A 19,678-nucleotide genomic window follows, 5' to 3' on the forward strand; every position below is an offset into this window, starting at 1 on the left:
GAGTTCCAAACTGCCTCTGGAAGCAACTTCAGCACAATAACTGTTCTTCGGGAGCTTCATGAAATGGGTTTCCATGGTCGAGCAGCCGCACACAAGCCTAAGATCACCATGCGCAATGCCAAGAGTCGGCTGGAGTGGTGTAAAGCTGGCCGCCATTGGACTCTGGAGCAGTGGAAACACATTCTCTGGAGTGATTAATCCCTACGGACTCAATGTTATGTCCACACCATCAGTGGGGTCTGTGGTTCTGGACACGGCACGCTCTCTCAACCCAGATAAGTGTGTGTACCGTGAACCTTGTACATACTTCCCAACTATCAGTGAGATGGATGTTCTATACAGAGGCCTTCCCTCTTTGTGCTGTTGCACCCAATTGAAGCCTCATGTTGTAAGTTCTAGCTTTCAGCTTGCTTGTGTATACGGTTGTATACAACAGTTGAAATTCTGTGTTGTGTTCTGTTGGGTAATTATATTCTGTTGCGGATAAAAGGACATCTCAGGGACTCATCTGGACTAAGTTAAATGATGAGTCTCCAATAGGTCGTTTGGAGACCCGTTCTGAAAACAAAAGAGAACGTTGAATTACGGATGTAACCTTGGTTCTCTGAGTAGAGTAATGGGTCGCCAAGCTTTCATGTCGTTCCTCCACCTCCGTGAGGTTCGAGTGAAGTAATTGACAGTATGTAAAAAATAGAAAGACAGTATGTCACACCACACCCCCTTTTATAGTGACAGGTCACGTGGGTACCAGTGGAGGCTGGTGGGAGGAGCTATAGGAGGAAGGGCTCATTATAATGGCTGGAATGGAATTAATGGAACGGTATCTAACGCAAATTGGATACTGTTCCATTAATTCCATTCCAGCCATTACAATGAGCCAGTCCTCCTATAGCTCCTCCCACCAGCCTCCACTGGTGGGTACAGTAAGGGTATGGCGTGAATGTAAACATCTTTGACATTAAGCACAATCACATCGTGTGAAGGAGTTCCCATAGGTCATTTGTCGACCCGTTACTCTACTCCGAGAACCAAGGTTACACCCATTCCCCAACGTTTTCAGGTGAAATGGAATGTGCCTTGTTAACGCTTTTGGACGTTAACAAGGCGACACTCCAGCTTAACTCCTCCTCCACATTTACTGGATTGGTTAAACAGTGCAGAAGAGAACTTCAACAGTTTTTTTTATTTCTCCTCAAGACCAGTATGTAAGGGCTCTAGTTTCAGGCGTTTCTTTTACGCCTGCTACGTTAGTCTGTAGTAACCTATCACACTCCCCACCCAGAAACCAAATGCTATTTATCATGAAATGTATTGATGTGAATATTTGCAAATTTATATTTATGTTGTATTTTTCTCCCCAATTTTCGATCTTGTCTCATCGCTGCAACTTCCCAACGGGCCCAGGAGAGGCGAAGGTGGAGTCGTGCGTCTGCCGAAACATGACCTGCCTAACCGCGCTCCTTAACCCGGAAGCCAGCCGCACCAATGTGCCTTAGACACTGTTGAACCAGTGACCGGTGTCAGCCTGCAGGCACCCGGCCCACCACAAGAAGTCGCTAGAGTGCAATGAGCCAAGTAAAGCCCAGGCCAAACCCTCCCCTAACCCGGACGACGCTGGGCCAATTGTGCGCCATCCTATGGGACTCCCGGCCACGGCCGGTTGTGGCACAGCCCGGGAATGAACCGCTGCGCCACTCGGCAGGCCCCCTTATTTGCACATTTTAAGTGGGAAATTCAAGCAAGGAACAATAGTAGACAAATCTCAGAACTCATGCACCTGCACAGATATTCATTATTGCAATACATGGGTGCATATGGAGGTATTCTTTATTGGCATGTCTATATTATCTTAAATTATCAAAATAATTATAGGAAAATTCATAGAGAAATTTGAAGGGGTTCTCAGTCTCTCAGGCTATACAATATCTATAAATACTCAGTCATCAAAGTCCTGTAAAAAAAAATGCTGGTGTAGAAATTTAAGTGTAGTCTTGCTAATGTGCTGTAACTTGAGGTCTCTTCCCATCTAATAAGGTCTGCGTGGCGTTCCAGCTTGTAAACTGTCCCATCTTTATTATGCTTTTGTGTGGCATCTGAGGGAAAGACTGAAGTGGGAATAATCAAGTCCTCTTCATTTCTCTCAACGCCTTACTCCACCCTATTGTCCTCATCAGCTGTTATAGGATGATCCATAGCTGGTGTGCGTTGGAGAATCGTCAGAGCTATTTGACATCTGGCCTGTTTCCATCTCCTCCTGACCGGCTGTGATTCGACTAGACTCCTGCAGGCCCAGGCCTGTGGTCTCAATGGGCAACAGCATGGACGCGCCTGTGGCCAGCAGGCAGAAGATGCAGTACACGGACAGTGTCAGGTACACAGACTTCTTGAGCAGCACCTGTAAGGGACAAACAGCTGAAGGTTAGCAGTGCTGGGGAGCCAGAGGGCCGTAAGTCCTCTGAGGGGTTAGGATGTCTTAGATTCAAATTAAGTACAGGGTTATGATTACCTGTGCTACAAAGGGAGTTAGGAGGGCACCCACCCTGGCCATCCCACTGCAGGTCCCGATGCCCAGAGCTCTGGTGGCTGTGGGGTATACCTACAAAAATACTAATTTATACAAAAAGTCCTCAACAGCAGAAGTTGAGGTTTTGTATCTACCTAAAAATGCTTACCTCAGGTGTGTAGACATAAGCAACTTGGAATCCCCCAGTGATGAATGCTCTGGCGATGAAGATGAAGACTGTGAGAGCCACCCTGTAGAGCGAGAGTATGAGACATCAGCAGAGCATGAACACAGCTGTGTCACCCCCACACAGTGTTAAGAGAATGGGTGAAGCCAATCAGTGACTAACTGGGCCAGTTCAGATTGAAGGCCCTTGATTACCAAGGTTCTCCAATCTCGGACCTGGCCAAGGTGAAGAGAGCACTTACCTTCCAACACAAGCGTACAGGGGCAGAATGCACACAGAGAACATCAGGAAACACATCGCCATGCTTTTCTTCCTGCCAATCCGATCGATCACAAACAATGTCAAAAAAAGTCCTGCAGAGACAGGATAAATAAAAACAACTGACATGGCCGCACACATACAGAATGTCCCACTCAGCACATCAACAAAACACAAGATTCAGTTCCGTTGAATTACTGCTGAACAGTATCTACGGTACATAAATGCCTTAAATGTTATTCACCTGGAAATTCAGCTAAGGTGGTCCAGAGTAGGTCTTTGTAGTCATCTAACGTCAAGTATTTGCATTCCAGCTCGCACTTTGGCTCAGTCTTGGCACCTTGGGTGATGGCTGGAGGAATTTTTGTATTTTTTTTTAAACATTAAGTCAAAGGTTCTAAAAGAGCAACTAGAAGTGCAGGCTTGCAGTACTGTTTAACATGTTTGATTGTTAGGGCGGTGCAGAAGTTTCTGCTTAAGACTATCAAAAGGAAAGTTTCAACCTTTTAGAGTAACATACAGACCAGCTGTCACTCACCACCACACGCGTCTCCTGCCTGAAATAGCTCAGTGGTCAGGAGGACCAGGCCATAGTAGGAGAAGGCATTGACAAACCTGAGACAGACACCATGCAAACACAGATCACACAAAGGGCCCAACTCTGGGTTTCTGAGGTTCTCCGAACTGGGAGGACAGGGTGCACTGGTTGAATCAAGATAGTGAGCTAATGAGAGGTCTGAAAATGAGAGCAAAATCGACTTACCATATAAACCACAGGAGAAGAGTGGTTCTGCGATATTGAGGAGTTAAGAGATCTCGGATCCTACCACGATCCTCCTCCTTTACAAATATGGAAAAAGCACATCCAAGCAATTGTCGTGAATACACAAAATGTTGTAAGCTAAGATAGTCTCAGATAAACACATACCACATGAATGCACACACACCACACCAATTATACGGTCTCACATGTTTATTGTCAATAAGCTCCCCAACTGGCATGCTCTTCCCGTTGTTGGCAGCGATGAGTCTTAATGTTTTCATAGCATTTTTCCTGTTTCCCGAAAGCACATCAAAGCGGGGACTCTCCGGCAGCCACTGTATCAGACACAGACACACATGCATATGACACACTTCATCCACTACCTATGTGTTCAGTATCACCCACCTTTGTGATGCATGTCAACCATTGTTTCAGAACAATACATACTGCAGGTCTCAGTTCAGTCGTATTACTTACAAAACAGAGGGTAACAAAGACCACCAGGGGTGCAGTAGACAGGCCAAGCAGCCAGCGCCAGCCCATGGTAGGCATGATCCAGATGGCCAGAAGGACCTCAAACACAGCGCCAAGGGCCCAGAATATCTGATGGCCGCCAAGACAAGAGGATTAGTCACTGTAGGATGGAACACTACTCCAGAAATGGTTGATTTTCTTATGAGATAAAACTAATGCAATAGTAAAAATATGATAAAGGCCAGTGGACAGAAAGTACCTCAATCAGCATAATGCAGGTGGCTCTTGACTTCCTTGGGAGGAACTCAGAGTACAACGTCACCCTGAAAGAAAATGTCCATTAATGAATCTAAAAATTACTTTTCTACCTGATGCAGAGCACACCTATAGGGAATTCAAATAAGCATTGCATACAACATTAACTTATACAGGTAATAGGGCGGCCCGATATTGGTCAGAAAGTTAAACCGTTGCCTTGGCTATAAAATAACAGGTTCAACAGAATCAGTTACATTCAGTACAAAATAAACTACTTTAACAGTCAGTATTTCAATAACAAAAGCATAACAAAAGGCAGTATGTTCTGGTTCTGAATCATTGAGTCTGGAACCAGTTCTATCACTCAGACTCAGGGCTAAAAATACACTTGTTTTGTTCCTGGTTGGAGAGTTATTGTCGCTCTGCCATCTTCACAGGTCTAACTGTCCCAAGAGAGAATGCCGGTGTGCTACAATAACAGTGTTCTGTTAATTCAGCCTGATCAGCGCCACTGCAGATAAACCACATTTAGAAATGTTCAACTCAGAGACTAACGCAGTAATTTCAAAGACATCAGTAATTTCAACAGTATTTTACAGTGCATCTCGATGATACTGTACAAGTGGCATTTAGGATGAATTTATGATGATCATCTTTCATGCATGACTGTCATCTTGGAAATCTGGACAGTGACATTGTTGTACAACAAAGTCTGATGTGTTCTATTCCACTGCATTGCAACAGAGTGCAGCACTGAGGAAGCCAGGTCAGGTGTGCTGTCTGTGCCTTACAGAGTACATCACTCACGACTGTGGGGCTCCTCCGATGCCAAAGCCCACCAGGCCACGCAGCACCAGGACCCAGCCATACGCCGGGGAAAAGGCACTGAGGAAGCCGTAGTATAGGACCCACACCATACACATCGTCAGACCCTGTTCAGCACACAAATACAGTGTACAAAACATTAGGCACACCTTCCTAATATTGAGTTGCACCCCCTTTTGCCATCAGAACAGCCTCAATTTGTAGCGGCATGGACTCTACAAGGTGTCAAAAGCATTCCACAGGGATGCTGGCCCATGTTGACTCCAATGCTTCCCACAGTTGTCAAGTTGGCTGGATGTCCTTTGGGTGGCAGACCATTCTTGATACACACAGGAAACTGTTGAGCGTGAAAAACCCAGCAGTGTTGCAATTCTTGACCCAAACCGGTGCACCAAGCACTTACTACCATACCCTGTTCAAAGGCACTTAAAATCTTTTGTCTTGCCCATTCACCCTCTGAATGGCACACATACACAATCCACCAACTGGACTATAAGATAAATCCATTATACTTCGTAATACAAAAAAAATAACACCCTTCAAACTAACCCTACACTCACAAGCCATGTCTCAATTGTCTCAAGGCTTAAAAATCCTTCTTTAATGTGACTCCTCCCCTTCATCTATACTGATTGAAGTGGCTTTAATAAGGGATCATATCTTTCACCTGGATTCACCAGGTCAGTCTGTCATGGAAAGAGCAAATGTTTTGTACACTCAGTGTATTTCACCATCACATGACCAAATCATAGCTGTAAGATCTCAACCTTTTATACATGTTAAACAATTGCAGACTGAAACTTACTACTTTTCTGCCATACTTGTCAGATATATTTCCCCATAGAGTCGAGCTGAACATCATCCCAATGAACACCACCTGAGAGAGAAGAAGTGACCTGATGACATCACTGTAACATTGACATCAAATGAATGATTACTACAAATACTTTTTAAATGTTGGCTGTATGCCTAAAGCATTTCCTCTCTAGCTGGTGGCTACCCTTACAAGCCTTAATGAAGCCTATATGATTAGGACAAATGTGATGAATACATGGCGTAATCAAACTAATGCGATAAAGCTTATGAGAGAATAACCCCAGTCTAAAAGCCTAAGAGATTATGTTTAGGTGACAGAATGAGACTGACCGCTGTTAGCATAGCCACCTTCCAGCTGGGCAGCCTCCACTCACAGTGCAACTGAGGGGATATGATGCTCAGGATCATCATCTCCATGGCGTCCGCCATCTACAGTAAACACAACATGAGAGTCAGTGAGCAGCTCATGATTAGAAAGGGTTGTTGATCCACAAATTGAAAATATTTAAGATCATGTCTGTCTTAGGAATCAATCCCAGTCTCTAACCCATGACAGTCCAGTAAGGATAGAAAGCTTCCACTGGAACTTTCCAAAGCCAATGGCCTCCACTGCATCCTCCACCGTAAAGGTATCTGACAGGGCAGAGAGAAAGAGGTGGCAAGTTATAATAAAATCCCAAAACAACATATATTCAATCACATTTTCTGTTGTTCACAAACTTACCCATACATGCTGCTTTTTCTACAACAGACCAGGAACTACTTAATTAATATTATGAACCATGATCAGAAATGGTTACTAAAACAATGTAACAATTGGACAAGCGCTAACATGATATTAGGCGCTGAATGATGATGTCAGAAGAGTATTCTAGTTGAGAGAGATTGATTGGTTGTTTAACTGGCATAGACGTTTGTGTCCAATTAGTGTTAATTGGATGAAGAGTTGGGTAAAGTTCAAGATAACAATGCCATAGGCGTTCTCGTATCAATAAGTAAAGGTAAACTGAGAAAAAGTGTTGATGAATTGAGTGGACAGTGGTTTAATCAAGCTCAATCTTTGGGAAATGTTGTATGGTTCAGTATTTAGTTTGAATAGCATATTTTCATAAATCCATGGGTTCAAGAGCATCAGGTAATTCTAAACAACAAATGAGCAGTCAATAGATGCTAGACGAAACAAAATATAAATCAGTGAAACCTTCAGTGGGGCTGTTGTGTGATACGTGGGGTCCTGTACTGCGCTCCCCAAGGTCCACAGTCTGCATCCCCGTGGTGTAGACCTCATAGTCTCCACACTGATCCTCATCATCGTGACACAGACTGTCTCCCCCTGTACCTCGAAACGTCACCACACTGAAACCAAACAATACACATAATAAACAATACAGAGAAAGTAATAGATCAAGAGAATGACAACATCCTGATGTGACTTCATGAATGCCATAGGTTTATTTCATACTGAATCTACTGTATTGTCCATGATGACTATTCAATATGCTATTCAAACTACTCCAAATAGAGAAATTATGTGACTAAACTGAATAAAAAGAAGAAACTATACTATGAAACAAAGATAAATAATATAAAGAATGAAAGTAAAAAGCTTTGGAGCACCTTAAGTTATATTTTGGGCAAAAAGGTAAACTCAGCTCCATCATTCATTGAATCAGATGGCTCATTTATCACAAAACCCACTGATATTGCCAACTACTTTAATAATTTTTTTCATTGGCAAGATTAGCAAACTTAGGCATGACATGCCAGCAACAAACACTGACACTACACATCCAAGTATAACTGATCAAATTATGAAAGACAAGCATTGTAATTTTGAATTATGTAAAGTGAGTGTGGAAGGGGTGAAAAAATTATTGTTGTCTATCAACAATGACAAGCCACCAGGGTCTGAACTCTTGGGTGGAAAATTACTGAGGATAATAGCAGACAACATTGCCACTCCTATTTGCCATATCTTCAATCTAAGCCTACTAGAAAGTGTGCGCCCTCAGGCCTGGAGGGAAGCAAAAGTAATTATGCTACCCAAGAATAGTAAAGCCCCCTTTACTGGCTCAAATAGCCGACCAATCAGCCTGTTACCAACCCTTAGTAAACTTTTGGAAAAAATTGTGTTTGACCAGATACAATGCTATTTTACTGTAAACAAATTGACAACAGACTTTCAGCACACTTATAGGGAAGGACATTCAACAAGCATGGCACTTACACAAATGACTGATGATTGGCTGAGAGAAATTGAGGAATAAAAGATTGTGGGAGCTGTTTTGTTAGACTTCAGTGCAGCTTTTGACATTATCGATCATAGTCTGCTGCTGGAATAACTTATGTGTTAAGTCTTTATAAGTCTGCTAAGTCAGTTAAGTCTGCTATAACAGAACACAGAGGGTGTTCTTTAATGGAAGCCTCTCCAACATAATCCAGGTAAAATTAGGAATTCCCCAGGGCAGCTGTGTAGGCCCCTTACTTTTTTCAATCTTTACTAATGTCATGCCAGTGTGTCTATGTATGCGAATGACTCAATACTATACACGTCAGCTACTACAGTGAGTGAAATCACTGCAAGTCTTAAAAGAGCTGCAGTTAGTTTCAGAAAGGGTGGCAAGGAATAAGTTAGTCCTAAATATTTCTAAAACTAAAAGCATTGTATTTGGGACAAATCATTCCCTAAACCCTAAACCTCAACTAAATCTTGTAATAAATAATATGGAAATTGAGCAAGTTGATGTGACTAAACTGCTTGGAGTAACCCTGGATTGTAAACTGTCATGGTCAAAACATTTTGATACAACAGTAGTTAAGATGGGGAGAAGTCTGTCCATAATAAAGCGCTACTCTGCCTTTTTAACAACACTATCAACAAAGCAGGTCCTACAGGCCCTAGTTTTGTCGCACCTGTACTACTGTTCAGTCGTGTGGTCAGGTGCCACAAAAGGGACCTCGGAAAATTACGATTGGCTCAGAACAGGGCAGCACGGCTGGCACTTAAATGTACACGGAGAGCTTACATAATAATATGCATGTAAATCTCTCATGGCTCAAAGTGGAGGAGAGATTGACTTCATCACTACTTGTTCTTGTAAGAAGTGTTGACATGCTGAATGCACTGAGATGTCCGTTTAAACTACTAGCACACAGCTCGGACACCCATGCATACCCCACAAGACATGCCACTAGAGGTCACTTCACAATCCCCAAGTCAAGAACAGACTATGGGAGGCGTACAGTACTACGTAGAGCCATGGCTACATGGAACTCTATTCCACATCAGGTAACTGATGCAAGCAGTAGAATCAAGATTTAAAAAACAGATAAAAATACACCTTATGGAACAGCAGGGACTGTGAAGAGACACACACACAGGCACAGATACACGCTTACACATACACATGATAAGACACGCACTCTACACACACGTACACATGAATTTTGTATTGTAGATATGTGGTAGTAGAGTAGTGGACTGAGGGAACACACTTAATGTGTTTTGAAAAGTGTTATGAAATGTAATGTCATGTCATATTTGTAATTGTATATAACTGCCTTAATGTTGCTGGACCCCAGGAAGAGTAGGGTCCAGCAATGGGGATCCTTAATAAATACAAATACAAATGACAACAACAGCAACAGGAATCAATCTACTGATAACATGGCAAGCCCAGTGTACCTGGGTCGTTCCACCAATTGGGTGCCTTTTGAGTAGTGTAACTTGGTAAAAAAATAAATAAATTTGATTTCACCTCATTTTAACATTCTGTCATAAAGAGCACATGTTCTACATTAAAAAAACAAATCTTCCCATCTCTAGAGAAAAAAAAAAAAAGTGCCAAAGAAAGTATCAAGGTTGACTGTAACAGGTTGAAGATTTCATCTTAAAACAGCCATAAATCACCTTGTGACAAGGGGAATGGACGTTTATTGTGTGCAACACGGAGGGGCAATTCAAAGTAAGCTTCACAATTTTTTTATATTAAAAACTTTCTAGCCTGTCTATGTATGGGTAACAGGGTTGACATGTTATCTTTGACCCGCTCAAAAACAGTAGAACCAGCTCTATATCTTTTTTAAAGGACTAGTTTCACCACATTAAAATAAGAGTTCAGTTCATGTAAAAGGGTTGACCTTAAAATGTAGGACAGATGTAAATAAATCACTAATGAATCACACATTTAATAAATAATAATCTTTAGAAATGACTTTGTCAAAGCAATTTAATAACTAGGACTTTACAATGGTGGTGAAAACTTGGAGAAATGTTGGGATTAAGTGGGTTAAAATCTTCCTAGAAGTCACAGAGGGTGCATAAAGGGACACATCAAAATACAGAATTTATATTAAAATTCAGATTTATTAAATTCTCTATCTGATCTATATTAAAGGGCACTTTAATATACTGAACAACAATATAAACGCAACATGCAACAATTTCAACGATTTTACTAAATTACAGTTCATATGAGGAAATCAGTCAATTGAAATAAATTCATTAGGCCCTAATCTATGGATTTCACATGACTGGGAATACAGATATGCGTCTGTTGGTTACAGATACCTTTTAAAAAATGGGCCTCAGGAATTCGTCGCAGTATTTTTGTGCATTCAAATTGCCAATCGATAAAATGCAATTGTGTTCGTTGTCCATAGTTTATATATCTGCCCATACTATAACCCCACCGCCACTATGGGGCACTCTGTTCACAATGTTGACCTCCGCAAACCGCTTGCCCACACAACGCCATACACATGGTCTGCGGTTTTGAGGCTGGTTGGACGTACTGCCAAATTCTCTAAAACGACGTTGGAGGCGGCTTATGGTAAAGAAATGAACATTACATTTGCTGGCAACAGCTCTGGTGGATATTCCTGCAGTCAGCATGCCAATTGCACATTCCCTCAAAACTTTAGACACCTGTGGCATTGTGTTGTGTGACAAAGCTGCACATTTTAGAGTGGCCTTAATTGTCCCCAGCACAAAGTACCCCTTTGTCATGATCATGCTCTTTAATCAGCTTCTTGATATGCCACACCTGTCAGGTGGATGGATTATCTTGGCAAATGATAAATGCTCACTAACAGGGATGTAAACAAATGTGTGCACAACATTTTAGAGAAATAAGCTTTTTGTTTGCATGGAACATTTCTGGGATCTTTTATTTCAGCTCATGAAACATGGGACCAACACTTTACATGTTACGTTTATATTTTTGTTCAGTGTATAACAGGCTTTTAGAATTCAATATTGGTGCACAATTTCTACTTAAAATATAAAAGGCACTCATTTCATGGAACGACCCACCTATGCAACTTATCCGGTTTCCTTCCCCCTATGATTCCCCTACAGGTATTATCTAATGGAAAACTAGGTCATTCACCTTGCACTTCAACATATCATTAAGTGTGATTCCTTTCATAGAAAACTCCAGTAAGCTACAATTTATGAGAGTTTGATATTTACTGTACCTGATTTCAGGATTCCTCCATTGCTGGTAACTTATCTTGGATGTTTTCCCCCAGTTGCTCATGTCGATAAGGCTGAAGAACAGGGACTGAGAGCACCTGGTTTCAGGTGTTGTTGAGTTGGTTAAACCTGCTGGGGTATCTTCTATCTCAAATTACAGTCAGTCATCCAATAGGAATAAAGCCCTCAGGGAAGGGAGAGGGAGGAGTTAAATCTACTGTAAACAACATTTTGGGAGTGGTAGGAAAAAGAATGTAAAAGACAATGAACTTAAAACCATTGGCCTCATACTGCCTAATTGTACCATTGTCACTACTATGTATTACGTTTACATAAGGATTATACAACCACTTTTACAAATGATACTTGGGATATGTACAGTATGGATATTAAAATAACCACTTTGTCGCAATACTCTAGACTGACAATAGACGGTGCTCTTGCATCACACTATTGCCTACCTCAGTGCACTATTGACATTCAAGCGAACAAGCTGAAAAACCTCAAGGTCAAAGGTCAAATAGGGGGCACTTATATTTGTCCAGATTCACACAAGTGTGTAACCTGTACAAGTGTGAGATGTGAAATGGAAATGTGTTTTTTGCATATCCCACATCCCTTGAGACACCCTCAGAGAGCAGGGTCACGGCCATCAGAGGGGTATAGCTGTCTGTCAGATTCATCTCAAGATTGAAGTCTTTAGTAACAATAGCAAATGGCATCTGCAAATATTTCTTCTGTAAATATTTACAGTTAGACAAATCCATAGTAGCCACAGGAGTCTATTTTCAGTTTCAAATAGGTGAATCTGCTAAGGCTTTAATACCTTCACATTAATAATCTTTAGTTAAAAATGTTTAGTTTTCTAAAATACATGAACATGTAAAAGTCCTCTATATTACAATAAAAAATAATTGTTGTAAGGCATGACATCAAGAGTTTACTCAGAGCATAGTAAATAAATACAAATGAACCCAAATAAATACACAGAAAATGCAGAGATAATACCTGCCTAGCAGTACTATAGTACTTCAAACAGACTATCAAGCTACAGTACCAAAGTCAAATCCAGTAAAATAAAAAGTATTGTTTGCACAAGATAGTAAATCAATAAGACTTTACCTCCACAAGGAATAGCCTAGATAACAGAAGAGTTTCACCGACAACATCTACGTATCTTCACAGAAACCAACATTGACACCGGCTCTTGTAGAGATAAAGTGGCATTGCATTTTACCTCCAAAGATCCACACACACAAACACATTATCCTCATCACTGTAAAAAGCTGACAGACCCAATCAAACATACCTACGCTTGTTGATTTTGGCTGCTTCTTATGTGCTTTGGTGTAGAAACAGGAATCAGTAAAAAACAAAAAACATACATAAAAGGGGCGAGACATCCTGTCAGGTGGGGAAAAGTTCTGGATTCTCATACAGTTGGTGCGGGGACTTGCAGGTTCAACAGTAGTGGTCTTCCCATAGTCTGTCCTAGTGTATATCAGTGTTTAATACACTGTATATCAGTGTTTCACAGTCAAAGTCAGAGCTGGGCGATGGCCTGGCCCCCGGCCTCTGTGGTGGTGATGTACTGGGAGGGAACAGCTGGGGTGGTGTGGCTGGTGTACAGCCCGGCCACCTGTCGGTCCACCAGGGGCTGTCCAGTGCTGGGGCCAGTCAGCCCACAGTCAGACAGGCACAGAGGAGAGTGGTTAAAGGTACCCAGAGTCTCCAGGCTGAAGCTTTCCTCCCTCATCTCCTCCCATAGGCTCCCTGAAAGACAGAAACAAACACGTTATCACAGGTTAAAACAAATCATTAACCAAATCACCATAGGTTAAAACAAACAGTTATGGTGAAGACAAATATGTCATTTTCATTTTAAACATATGGTAACATCCCTCCTATCCTCATCAGAACCTACCGGCAAACTCCATGATACTGGGGTCCAGAGCGTCCACCTCGGCTGTGACGTCTGGGTGGAGGCCGTACAAGCTGTGGCTGTGGGGATGTCTGTAGGGCTGCTGCTGGGGGAAGGGGCTGTGGGAGTAGTCTGGGACAGCATGGAGGGGAGGGGTCCGGGCGGGTACAGGGGAGCTGGGTTCTCCTAGGAGGGTGTGATTCTGGGCCTGGTGGTGGAAGGGGAGGGAGGCCTGCAGATGTCCAGACAGCGGGGGACCACAGGGGCTGGAAGGGACACATGTCATCCTAGGGTCACAGGGCTTTCTCCGGCAGCCGTCCGGTCGGTCTGTGATCAGCCTATCCAGCTCATCTGAGAGCCAAGACAAGAGCATTAGCTATAAATACTCATCAAGCAATATTATATAATGAATCAGAATGTCGCAATTCTTGTCTTGTTTCCTCTCCCATCCTCCCCTGCCAGGTCTCACCAGGGTTGGCCATGCTGCGGCGGATGGCAGTCAGGTCCTTGCGTTTCCACTTCTGCATCTCCTCCTCCATCTTGTTGATCTTGGCTGGGTTGAGGGCCCATAGACAGCCCTTACGAGTGGAGGAGGAGGAGCCTCCCTGCTTGTTCTCCACCTTCTCAAAGCACTTGTTCAGAGACAGGTTGTGTCTCACAGAGTTCTTCCAGCCGTCAGGTGCCGTCTGTAGGGTGGAGAACCATACATCAGTAAAAAACATTATACTGATCATATACAATGTTGCTGATGTTCCCAAACTTCCACGAGCCCTGAGAATCTCATGTGTGTAAAGCAGCATCTCCCTGCTCCTCACCTTGAAGTAAGGGAAGTGCTCCTTCATGAAGCCGTAGATCTCACTGACAGGAAGGCTGCCTGTCCGGCTGTTCTTCAGAGCCATAGCAATCAGGCAGCTGGCGAAAACCGTCAAAATATCATGCATTTTCATTTTTGCTCAGTTCCAATTGTTCTGACCACTAGTCTGCTTTACAAACTGTGTTAAAACGGTACAGATGAAATGTCAATGGAAAATGGAGAATTGAATGCGTTAGTGTGCCCTACCTGTAGGAGTAGATAGGTTTAGGAAAGGCCTTGAGTTGTTGTAGCAGATCCTGGTTGCTGTGGGGGTTGGTGATGCTCATGACTGCTGCTTGCTGATCATACAGGTTATGGTTATGGTAGGAGGTGCTGTTGTACAGGCTGCTGGGGGAATGCTGGGAAAAAGCAAACCAAGCCACATATAAGGCTGTCTTTGAATGAATTACAAGTGATAGAAATACTCTGCATCTCTCTGTTATAAAGTCTTACGTTCATAAGAGTTCAGAAACACTTCTGAAACAGTCGGTGGATGTGTTACCTGTTGCACAGCCTGAGCTGGGCTGTAGGCCTGCTGGGGGGAATGGAAGCAGTGGACCGGGGAGGACTGGTATCCTGAGGCAGGCACACCACTTCCTGGGAATCCTGCCATCTGAAACACAAAGACACACAGTAGGAGGGGAAGAACAGTGTTGATTAAAAAATAACTACAACAGTAAGACCTCAAAATATACTTACATTTCCATTTTGATTGTTGAGGTAGTTCATTCCAATATAAGTGTTTTGCATGTTGCTATGTGGAGGGGCCATGGTATTATGTCCTAGTGCTGTACTCATGTTGCTTTGCTGGTCTGAAAAAAAGAGTTTATGTTTCAGGCCAGATTGTTTTTTGGTTTGTTTGTGTGTGTGTGTATGTGTGTGTGAGTGTGTATTGTGTCTCACCTGTGTGTAGTTCCAGTATGCTGCTTTGGGGCCCTGTGTTGTTGAAGGCCAGTCTGCCTGTGGCCATCTGCTGCAGCCTGGGTACATCCACGGTGGTTAGCCAGGACAGAGACTGCAGGTCCCCCAGCTCCTCACTCTGCAGGGACGGCTCAGTGGTCAGCAGCCTGACAGATACACACACAAGGAGCTGATTATATCTACTGTAAGGGACTTACGGGATAAACATATTCCTTATAATGTATATTACCACTGCCCTCAGCTTATCAAGACAAGAGGTCACTGAAACTTTAGCAACTCTTCTTTTTCTGCTTGCATTGAGTTGAAATGTAAAATACACTGAACAAAAATATAAACGAAACATGCAACAATTTGTAAGATTTTACTGCGTTACAGTACATATAAGGAAATTAGTCAATTGAAATACATTCATTAGGCCCTAATCTATTGATTTCACGTGACTGGGAATACAGATATGCATCTGTTGGTCACAGATACCTTAAAAAAAATGTGGGGCGTGGATCAGAAAACCATTCAGTATCTGGGAAAGACCACCATTTGCCTCATGCAGAGGGACACCTCTCCTTCACATAGAGTTGATTAGGCTGTTGATTGTGGCCTTTGGAATGTTGTCCCACTTCAATGGCTGTGAAGTTGCTAAATGTTGGTGGGAACTGGAACACACTGTCGTACACGTCGATCCAGAGCATCCCAAACATGCTCAATGGGTGACGTCTGGTGAGTATGCAGGACATGGAAGAACTGGGACATTTTCAAGCTTCCAGCAATCGTTTACAGATCCTTGCGACATGGGGCCATGCATTATCATGCTAAAACATGAGGTGATGGCAGCGGATTAATGGCACGACAATCTCGTCACGATATCTCTGTTCATTATGCCTGCCCATACCATAACCCCACCGCCACCATGGGGCACTCTGTTCACAATGTTGACATCATTAAACTGCTCACCCACACAACGCAATACACGTGGTCTGCGGTTGTGAGGTCGGCTGGACGTACTGCCAAATTCTCTAAAATGACGTTGGAGGCAAATTATGGTAGAGAAATGAACATTAAATTTTCTGGCAACAGCTCTGGTGGACATTCCTGCAGTCAGCATGCCAATTGCACACTCCCTAAAAACTTGAGACATCTGTGGCATTGTGTTGTGTGACAAAACTGCACATTTTAGAGTGGCCTTTTATTGTCCCCAGCACAAGGTGCACCTGTGTAATGATCATGCTGTTTAATCAGCTTCTTAATATGCCACACCTGTCAGGTGGATGGATTATCTTGGCAAAGGAAAAATGCTCACTAACAGGGATGTAAACAAATTTGTGTACAGAATTTGAGCTAAATCAACTTTTTGTGCCTATGGCACATTTCTGGGATCTTTTATTTCAGCTCATGAAACATTGGACCAACACTTTACATGTTGCGTTTATATTTTTGTTCAGTATACTTTTCTGACCTAATTTGCATAAAGGACATTTCCAGACACTGAAAAACAAGGTGATGTAACATCAGGTGACCACTGCTCCTAATGCTCCATTGGCTGAATCACAATACACAGGGGCACACCCACAGTATTGAAAATGTGTAGTAGGGTCAGGGACACTGTGCACATAGGGTCGGGTACACTGTGTGCAAATTGTCTGCAACAGTTGGTCTGGCCATTGAATAATGATTAGTTTTTGTGTCCCGAACAACAGTCCCCAGCCCAGTGGCACGTGGCTCTATTGTTTCCAGAGGGCTGTTCCCTGATTGTCCCAACCCACTCCACCCCCATCCCCATGATGACCAAAGCCTGCATTAATCTGGTTGAGTGACAGCTAATTGACAAGAGAGTTAAAGGAGAGCCATCTGCTTCTCTGTCACCACCAGACCCTATGCACTACAACCAACCGCTCTCTAGTAAAGGGGACTCCCTGAGGGGAGCAATAGCCTGGCAGGCAGGCTTAATGCTGTTGACTCTGCTAAACAGACATTACAATAACATGCATGACTGTAATGCATTTTTTTTGTGCATAAAAATGACATCAGTCTGGCCTTACAGTTTTTTTTTACATAACCTTTGAGCTCCACCCACACACACTGTTATCAAAAGGCAGATTTATTTTTAGTCACTTGATAAATGTGTTGCTTGGAGACCCTGTGTGGGCGGTTTCATACCAACAAGCCAAAAAGGGAATGGTTAATAACTATAAGTACTATAATGTGAAAACCCGGTCTATAAACTGTAGCAGGCCATTAAAGTTTGATTGTGGTTCATTTGACAGTCAGGGTTTGGTCAATGTGTTGAATTAACTCCATTGAAAGAAGGCTAATGACTAAAGAGCTGATCTGGTTTTCAATCAATGGGCCATAGGCTTTAAGTTAAGAAACTAGTTAGTAAACATAAGAAATTAGACTACAGTGAGAACATTACAATAAAGTTATATTAATGTGGGAACAGAATATCCAGCATGATAAAAGTGACTGAAGTTCATTCAATGACAATTTGACTGCAAACAATCTCTGAACTTGATTGCTTGAAAAGTAACTTCACATAAAATCAGAAAAAACACCAACCTTTTGGAGGGAAACATCCATGTAACTGTGCCAAAAATAATACCCCTCAATTTAGCTTAGCACAAAATAATGATTCCTTCTGATGTAAATGTCCCTTTACTCAACAACAACAATGTCGCTAGGTGAACTCCAAATAAACACAATGAGAAGACTAGAGACAAGCAGGTCCAGTGCACTGAGCCACAACCTAGCTGACATAAGCTCTGATTGACGAGGAAAAAAGCTGTTCTTTACTCTAACTTGTCCACTCTAGGAAGAAGTGTTCGATGTGTGAACGATGTGTTCACCCGTTTCGATTACCAGTACAAATTAGAAAGGCAGTGAAGCAAGTCCTCCCCCCAGGGGTAACCATAAGCACTGTCCCCTTGTTTTCTATTTTTGAGGCCACCCCCTCCAAAGTCCCCACCACCAGACACCCAGGGATATATATCCCCCTCTCCTCCCTTTCCCCAACAGCAGGACTGAAAACAAAGCTGATGGGCGCTGACATATCCATTCGGACCAAAAATTATTCATTGTAATGTTTTTTGTGTGTGCATATTTTCACACACACACACGCGCGCGCGCGCGCGCACACGCACGCACACGCACACACACACACACAGGGGAGGAGGGGGGGGTGATGGAGTGAAAGAGAGAGAGAGGGGGGGTAGGCTCTTAGCAAACCATAACGTTAACCTAAACCATAAGGTTTGCCTGCCAAGCTTTCCAGAGTTAGCTAGTTCAGACAAGTGACAGCCTGATGATGTGATTAACGTTAGCTAGCTCTACCTGAAATCCTGTGATGAGGTGTGATGATTAACGTTAACGTTACTTCCAGAATTTCTGAGAATTGCCGTCATTCTGGGGGTGGTATCCTCTCCTGAAAGATAAATAGCCACTGTTACTGTAGCTAGCTAGCTAACGTTAGTTCAAAGATTTTCAATGTTCTATTTGTGGTTAGTTGACAAAACTGGCATACTGACAGATACAGCTAGCTAGTTAACATTTAGCTATCCCGCTTAGTTACCTGACCCATACCTGACTGTCTAGTTAGCTAATTAACGTTGCAAGCTAGCTCCCAATGCTACTACAATAGTATGGGACAAGTATTTAACGTTACTGTGCCAGCTAGTTATCAGAGATAGCAGAGATAGTTATCAGAGATAGCTAGCTACGTTACATGAAATGTAAACAGCTGTATTAACAACACCTTGCTAACATGTTCTGAAAGAATCCAAAGGTGTTCTTTTCAACGTTAAGTTTGATTCCATTCATTCACCTTCCAAAGCGTTTTAAAACTCACTCTTCTGTCTCCGACTGTCCAGTGTCGACTCCACTCTGGCGAGGAGCTGTTCATCAGCACCACTGGCACTGTTTGGTTCGAATTTCGACCCCGCGCGCTTGGCTGCGCGGTTTGATGGGCTGCGGCGGGAAGGTGGTCGATGAGGCGCGGAGAGGGGAGGAGGAGCAGTAGCGTCTGTTTTCAGGCTCAATGATAGCAGTGAAATAAGCAGCAAACAACATGGACAAGTGGGGATGATGCTATTTGAAAGGGGAGGTTATTCAACAGTTTGCAAATATTTATATTGCTTGTATAAAACATGTTTAGCGTATATTTTGCTCAATAGGCCGAGTGTTCCTGCTAAACAATTACTTAGCCTAGGTCCGTCCACCTCCCAATTTTTTTTAGGCGATTTCAATACTTTTTAGCCGTGCCAATGGAGTGGGCAAGTTTATCGTCTAGTTGCTCTTGAAATGTATCCCCCCCACAATCATCAGAACTGTTACACATAGCCTCGTTCCCATAAATTAATAATCTGAACACACTCAATTTGCCCCAGGTATGGTATGTTATCAACAGCAGCAAACAGGAAATGATTACTGTATA

At 42.8% G+C, this 19,678-nt stretch overlaps 2 protein-coding genes across 3 annotated transcripts; both read right to left on the reverse strand.

The window, feature by feature from the left end:
- Positions 1–1,743: 1,743 nt before the first annotated feature.
- Positions 1,744–12,389, reverse strand: LOC121582355 (synaptic vesicle 2-related protein). 2 transcript variants are annotated; one of them, XM_041898088.2, is made up of 16 exons: positions 11,563–12,389; positions 7,286–7,440; positions 6,632–6,717; positions 6,415–6,513; positions 6,074–6,145; positions 5,251–5,375; positions 4,445–4,508; positions 4,189–4,314; positions 3,918–4,046; positions 3,712–3,788; positions 3,487–3,563; positions 3,193–3,300; positions 2,932–3,043; positions 2,673–2,754; positions 2,507–2,596; positions 1,744–2,395 (listed from the first exon to the last, which is right to left on the reverse strand). In XM_041898088.2, the coding sequence occupies exons 1-16, from the start codon at positions 11,622–11,624 to the stop codon at positions 2,171–2,173; spliced, it is 1,689 nt and encodes a 562-aa protein (XP_041754022.1). In that variant the 5' UTR covers positions 11,625–12,389; the 3' UTR covers positions 1,744–2,170. The 2 variants fall into 2 exon arrangements, with proteins under 2 accessions (XP_041754022.1, XP_041754023.1); XM_041898089.2 differs by lacking the exons at positions 7,286–7,440; positions 11,563–12,389 and adding an exon at positions 6,809–6,912 and having other exon boundaries at positions 1,746–2,395.
- A 98-nt stretch (positions 12,390–12,487) lies between these two features.
- Positions 12,488–19,233, reverse strand: LOC121582357 (forkhead box protein N4-like). Its single transcript, XM_041898090.1, has 10 exons — positions 19,094–19,233; positions 18,580–18,670; positions 15,238–15,401; positions 15,034–15,146; positions 14,837–14,947; positions 14,542–14,693; positions 14,297–14,393; positions 13,951–14,167; positions 13,485–13,832; positions 12,488–13,333 (listed from the first exon to the last, which is right to left on the reverse strand). Exons 2-10 carry the CDS (start codon positions 18,648–18,650, stop codon positions 13,104–13,106), a joined length of 1,503 nt encoding a protein of 500 aa, XP_041754024.1. The 5' UTR covers positions 18,651–18,670; positions 19,094–19,233; the 3' UTR covers positions 12,488–13,103.
- Positions 19,234–19,678: the final 445 nt, after the last annotated feature.

The sequence above is a fragment of the Coregonus clupeaformis genome, chromosome 15, assembly GCF_020615455.1.
Source record: "Coregonus clupeaformis isolate EN_2021a chromosome 15, ASM2061545v1, whole genome shotgun sequence".
Taxonomy (NCBI): domain Eukaryota; kingdom Metazoa; phylum Chordata; class Actinopteri; order Salmoniformes; family Salmonidae; genus Coregonus; species Coregonus clupeaformis.

Coding starts and splice junctions, on each gene's coding strand:
- LOC121582355 (XM_041898088.2), bottom strand. CDS start 11,624: ATGAGCAACTGGGGGAAAACATCCAAGATAAGTTACCAGCAATGGAGG. Junction 5,376..6,073: donor ACAAGTATGGCAGAAAAGTA/GTAAGTTTCAGT, acceptor TGTGCTGAACAG/GGTCTGACGATGTGTATGGT. Junction 2,755..2,931: donor CTGTACGCTTGTGTTGGAAG/GTAAGTGCTCTC, acceptor CTCGCTCTACAG/GGTGGCTCTCACAGTCTTCA.
- LOC121582357 (XM_041898090.1), bottom strand. CDS start 18,650: ATGACGGCAATTCTCAGAAATTCTGGAAGTAACGTTAACGTTAATCAT. Junction 15,147..15,237: donor CATACTGGAACTACACACAG/GTGAGACACAAT, acceptor TCTTTTTTTCAG/ACCAGCAAAGCAACATGAGT. Junction 14,948..15,033: donor TCAACAATCAAAATGGAAAT/GTAAGTATATTT, acceptor TTTGTGTTTCAG/ATGGCAGGATTCCCAGGAAG.